At 41.1% G+C, this 6,000-nt stretch overlaps 1 protein-coding gene across 1 annotated transcript in view; it reads left to right on the top strand.

The window, feature by feature from the left end:
- LOC107704701 (protocadherin-16-like) overlaps positions 1–6,000 on the top strand; it is a 93,098-nt gene that overhangs the window by 79,894 nt on the left and 7,204 nt on the right. The window contains exons 4-8 of the mRNA XM_016507689.1: positions 639–875; positions 1,262–2,302; positions 3,600–3,781; positions 4,334–4,430; positions 4,914–5,071. Of these exons, the coding sequence (XP_016363175.1) occupies positions 639–875; positions 1,262–2,302; positions 3,600–3,781; positions 4,334–4,430; positions 4,914–5,071 (1,715 nt within the window). The remainder of the gene's footprint in view (positions 1–638; positions 876–1,261; positions 2,303–3,599; positions 3,782–4,333; positions 4,431–4,913; positions 5,072–6,000) is intronic.

Below are 6,000 nucleotides of genomic sequence, written 5' to 3'. Positions count from 1 at the left end.
CATTGCTGTTCTGTTGTAAGTAATCTTAAAGATTCCTAAATGCATCTACTTTCGGAAGGCCAAATAAAGTGCTTTTGCTTTCGCATTGAAACACACAGCGTCTCCCTGACATGGCTGCTTCAACACTAACTGCGGTTACTAAAACCACGCCTTCTTTCTTTGCATGCACATATTTGCACATTATGCAAATATTTCCACATAGTGATGTAGATATGTGGGGGCGTGTTAGAACGAGCCATTTTAGGGGGGGCGTGGCAGAGTCTTAACTTTGATAAAGAATATCTCTTTGGTTTTGCGACTTTAGTCTTTGCAACTTCAGGGATCTTATCTATGCACAATCAGCTTGTAACACTCCAAAGAGAAAGGAAAACTTGAAATCGCATCATATGACCCCTTTAAAATAACTGTTTTATATTTTAATGGCAAATGATGGCAAAGCTGAATTTTCAGCAACTATTACACCAGAAAATAATAAAAGTATTATTTTCTTTACTTTTTTTAATTGTACTGATCCCAAACTTGAATGGTAGTGTGTGGGTGTGTGTATAGGATGAAGAGATATTGTGCTTTGTGTCTTGATGTATTCTGATACCTCTAAACCTAATGAAAATATTTCTTCTGGGTGTGCATTTTCTCAGGAGTGATTTCACTGTCGCGCGCTCTACATGGAAAGGCAAACTCAGTCATTACGATGGTGGTCTCAGCCCAAGATGGTGGGGGCCTTACTGCTCCAGTCAATGCCAGGGTCAACATCAGCATAGTGGCAGGACTGGTCGCCCCCCCTGTGTTTGAGCAAGCTCAGTACTTCTTCGTGGTCTCTGAGGATGCCCTGCGTGGAACACAAGTTGGCGTTGTGCGGGCCAGCACTAAGAACGGTGGGTGAGCTAATCTCAGAGGTTTTTTATTCCCCCCTTTGGACACAAATCCCTATTCAACACGTTAAAACACATAAACCAGACTTCAGTGTGTACCCACATTTATCAGTCACATTGGACTGCGTTCAAGTGTGCTGAAAGACGTCTTCTGGCTTTTTTCTCCATGGTGCACCACTTGTACAAATATGCATGGAACCACTGTACACACCTCATTTACAATCGACATTAATCATTGATTCTGTTTCACCGCTTAGTTTTTTAACAATTTGCTTTGGATATTTGAAGCACTAAATTCTGGTCTCGTGTTGAAAAATAACTCTTCGTCTTTGTTTTCGTCCTACACTGTGAAGTAATGGGTCTCTGGCCATTTGCCTCTTTCTACTCAGGTGTCTCGAAGGATATCTCCTACACTATTAGTTCTGGTGACCCCACGGGCTACTTCACTATTGATTCGGAGACTGGGGCTTTGAGAACGAGCTTGCCTCTGGATCACGAGGCCCAACCCAGCTTGAATCTGGAAGTCCAGGCGCACTGCGGTAACCCCCCGGCCTTTGGCCAGACTAGGGTACGAATTACAGTGTCTGACGTCAACGACAATGCGCCCGTCTTCTTGCCCTCATCTTCCGAGTCACTGATTCTACCTGAAGACACCCGGATGGGTACAGTGGTGTATAAGGTCCAAGCAGAAGATCATGATTCTGGACCCAATGGTCTTCTGAGTTTTGACCTGTTCACCGGCGGTACCCAGAGAACCTTCAGCATCGATCGCAACAGTGGACAAATCCGCCTGATTGGCAGTTTGTCGTACGAGACCATGCCTCGCTATGACCTGCAGGTGATTGCTAAAGATAGCGGAGCACCTCAGCTAAGTTCTACCTTCACCCTGGTCATCCACGTGCAAGCAGAGAATGGCCAAGGCCCTGTGTTCGATAGTCTCACATACCGAGTAGAACTGAAGGAAAGCACACCTCTCAACACTCGCTTCCTGCAGGTACGAGCTATAAACCGAGATGGTGGCATCACCCCTGGGTCGTCTTCTACATCTTCCGCCCCACTAGCCTACCACCTGCACCCAGACGGTGATGCTGCAGGGTTTGGCATTGTGTCTGACAGCGGCTGGCTGTTCGTGAAAAGTGCCCTGGACAGAGAAGCCAAGGAGATGTACCTGCTCACTGCACTGGCCACATCAGGCAACGGACAGCTGAAGAAGACGGGTAGCGCTACAGTGCGCGTGTCAGTGATGGATGAAAATGACAACACCCCTCGGTTTATCCAAGAAAGAGCGTTCCTGGCAGTGCGCGAGAACTTGCCGGCAGGCACTGGCTTCGGCCGGGTGTCTGCCAGCGATCGGGATGCTGGTCTCAACGGTCGGCTGAGCTACCGCCTGCTCCATCTGAATCACCACTTCCAAATCAACTCCCACACAGGTGAGCTTCAAATATGGCTGCAGTCTAACAGACCAAAATGACTCGGAATGACAAGATCAGCTTGGCACCTAGACAAGTCTAGTGGTATTATCTTTGTGTGTATAGAGTAGGGATGTGCAAAACTATGTATTTTGGAAATTGACTAGTTGGTGAGTTGTTTATGAATTAGTCAGCCTAGTTGGTCTTAAGGAAGCACTATATACGTTGACTGGTTTCGTGTCATGTTCATTATATGTCTTATTGCTAAGATATTTAGCACATAAATAGGCTAAGTAACACCAAGCTTTTATAGTTCTTACAAAAAAGGCAAGTAATTTGAAGTTTGAGGGTATTTGTATTAATTTTGATGGATATTAATTTTTGAATTTAAATTTAGAGTAAAAATTCCAAATAGATTTTTAGTGTGCTCATATTTTTAAATTTACTTATTGCTAGCATGCTAACTGACAGATTGTCAACAAATAAATAGGCTACATAACTATAACCAAGCTTTCACACTCCTCACAAAAATGTGGAACATTGCTCAAACCAAGTGATTTCAACTGCAATTGTAATTTTGTAGGTGGTGAACTTGTGAATTTTGTGTAGCAGCTTTAGTTTCAGTTTTAGTGTGTTGATAGTCTGACAGTTACTGATTGTTAGCATGCTACCTGACAGATATTCAAAATGCAAAATACTCCAACTATAACCAAACTTTCAGTCCTCACTAAAAATAGAGAATATTACTCAAATAAAGGAATTTGAAGTCTGATTTTGAAGGTGGTAAATTTTTGAATGTAGAGTAACATCTTTCCAAAGAGAGATTTGTCATGCTGATAGTCTGACAGTTACTGATTGTTAGCATACAAACTGACAGATATTCAACAAATGGGTAAAATAATTACTATAACCTTTAATTTCAGAAAGCTCTCACAGTCCTCACAAAAACAATGTTATTCTGACTTCTTGTCAGCATTCTCTCTTAGACATTTTGACAGGAAAACATGAAAATCTGCAATTTTTAAAAACTGTAGAAATCTAAATATGCAAACTAGCCAACCTCAGTGAACCCATAGTCCATTATCGAATGACTATTTGACTGTTCTGACCCATCCCTAATGTGGAGCTGTTGAACATACTAGCCATCACACACAGCTCCAGACTTCTGGCACCATGCTATTGCTAACTGTGGGGGTACCTCTTGGTGAAGTCAGGATGTACCATCTGTGCCTTCTGCCACAGATGAAATAGTGCAATAAAATAGTTTGTCTTACTCTCTCTCTCTGTGTGTTTTTCCATCTGTTCTATTCTTTTAAAGGTGAGATAAGCACAAAACTTTCCCTCGACCGTGAACTTCAGTCCAGCTACCAGCTCATGGTGGTGGCTCAGGATGGAGGGAACCCTCCCCGCAGTGCTACAGGCACTGCTTTCATTGCGGTTCTGGATGAGAATGATAATGCGCCCTCCTTCAGCCATGCAGGAAGAGAGCTCTTGCTGCAGGTATGAGATATAATATTAGCTTCATAAATCTCAAAGCTATGTCTTCCAGAAGAGAAAGACTGTACATTTTAAATGCGCACAGTATATGTGCTACAGGTTAGCTTCGTCAAAGAGTTCACACGTCATGGATAATAAACATGGACTAAAAGCAATAAAACTCTGATTTTGGGGTCATTAAGAATATTAGACTGATTTCTGGAGGCTCATGTGACACTGAAGATTGGAGTTATGGCTGATGAAATTTCAGCTTTGACATCACAGGATTAAGTCTTTTCAAATAGAAAACAGTTCAATTGTAATAATATTTCACAATATTTCTGTTTTAATGTATTTTTTATCTAAAAAATGCAGCCTGGGTGAGCATAAGAAACTAAGAAGCATCCATAAGAAAATAAGAAGCATCCAAAACCATTAAAATGTTTACTAAACTTTTGAATGAAATATTGTATATTCTAAAAATTCTACAAAGATTTTATAGAGGAAAAATGATGCCGATTTCATATACAGAAGTGAGCTGTACTGATAAAAGTGTTAACTGAAATCTCTGTACAGGCGTTAGAAGGTCAGCCATCTGGATTTCTTCTGGGAACCATTCATGCAAAAGACCCTGATGAAGGAGAAAATGGAACTATTTTCTACTCCATGTCTGGTAAGAAAGATGCATTGAATCAAAACCTGTTGTTTTGATGTCTTACAGTGTGTCAAAACCAGATGCAAAGCATATTGTCTGTCAACAATGAACAGGAAACTTCTGATTTAATTAAAAAATATAAGATTTAGTTTGTTGTTAGGCTTGCACTGATATTGATACTAAAAGCGTATACTGGTACCAAAAATATATCATACCTGACCCATGCCATAATATTCTGCTATTCATCATAGCTCAGACAGCATGACGTGAAGTGTAGAAGGTAATGTGTTGACGTGTGAGATCATTAAATATGTTTTGTAACACATTTACTGAATTTGACACATAACTATTTCATTCTGTAATTTATCTGTAAATCAAATCCAGATGGGATCAACACTGAAGTCATGCACACTTTCTACAGTAGAAAAATGGTCAATCCAATCATTCTTTATCACGCTGATGCACACAAACCTGACCCGTTCCATCCTGTCTTGTCTGTAGGTCCCAGAGCCGAACGTTTCACACTGAACCCAAACACCGGAGAGCTGCGCTCCTCTTCCCCTTTGAGCCATTCAGAGCGTCCTGAGTATAATTTCATCGTTCTGGCTTCGGACCGAGGTTCACCCCCTCAGAGCTCCACCATAACATTGAAAATTGAGGTCAGATGAAACGGTGACTAGGTTGAGATACACCTAGAAGTCTGTTAACCATTCTAAATCATGCAAATTATATCCACTGGATGACAGATGGATTAAACATCTGAGCAGTAAAACGCCTTCAGCCTTTCTGGACCCTCATTCTTTGGCAGGTTTCCTGACAAATTTCCTAACAATGTATATTGTGCCTTGATTAGTTATGGCTTAGTTAACACAAAGGTCTTTGGTCATATCAGAGATTGGCTTTGTCGCAAGTTAAAAATAACTCCTTCCGCCACATGGATCTACTCATCACCTTTTCATAATATGCTAAATGATTTATTTAATACTGTTATATGAAAATATGAACTTGTAAATTATCCTCTACAGGAATGGATCCGTTTACATCTGCTTTCAGGTTAAACATCATGCAAAGGAAATATGAAATGATCTAGTTGGCCTAATCAAGGCTTACATTCTTGCATTGCAAATTTCCATAGCCAACTCATCTCTCCTAGTCCAAGTCTTGTAACCTTCCCCAAGAAATGCCGGGAAAAATACTCTCAGCTGGCTAATTTTAGGTGCTCAAAGATGAATGTCTTAACCTAGACTTTTTTTCTCCTTTTTTTCTCCTTTTTTTCCGTTGTTGTCTGCAACATTTTAAGCGTGATATTACGGTGTAAAACACTCAAAGTAGGAGTGACCGACTCCCAGCTGCACCGATACAAGTGCCAGCTGTGCTTTCTGCTATGCTGCGTCAAAGCCTCGTAATACAGTTCAGTAGCCCTTTGAAGAACAGAAAACTCCTTGTGAAATACCCCAGTGATCAAATTAATATTTCTCGAACGAGTCAACGGAGTGGAAACAGACACAACGGACAGCGACAGTAGTAAATTCCAGCGTGCAAATGCCTGGAAAACACATTTATGCTGTATAACGATTCAGTATTGTTA

The sequence above is a fragment of the Sinocyclocheilus anshuiensis genome, unplaced genomic scaffold (genome assembly GCF_001515605.1).
Source record: "Sinocyclocheilus anshuiensis isolate Anshui unplaced genomic scaffold, SAMN03320099.WGS_v1.1 scaffold758, whole genome shotgun sequence".
NCBI lineage: Eukaryota > Metazoa > Chordata > Actinopteri > Cypriniformes > Cyprinidae > Sinocyclocheilus > Sinocyclocheilus anshuiensis.
This window is presented reverse-complemented; position numbering and strand designations above follow the sequence as displayed.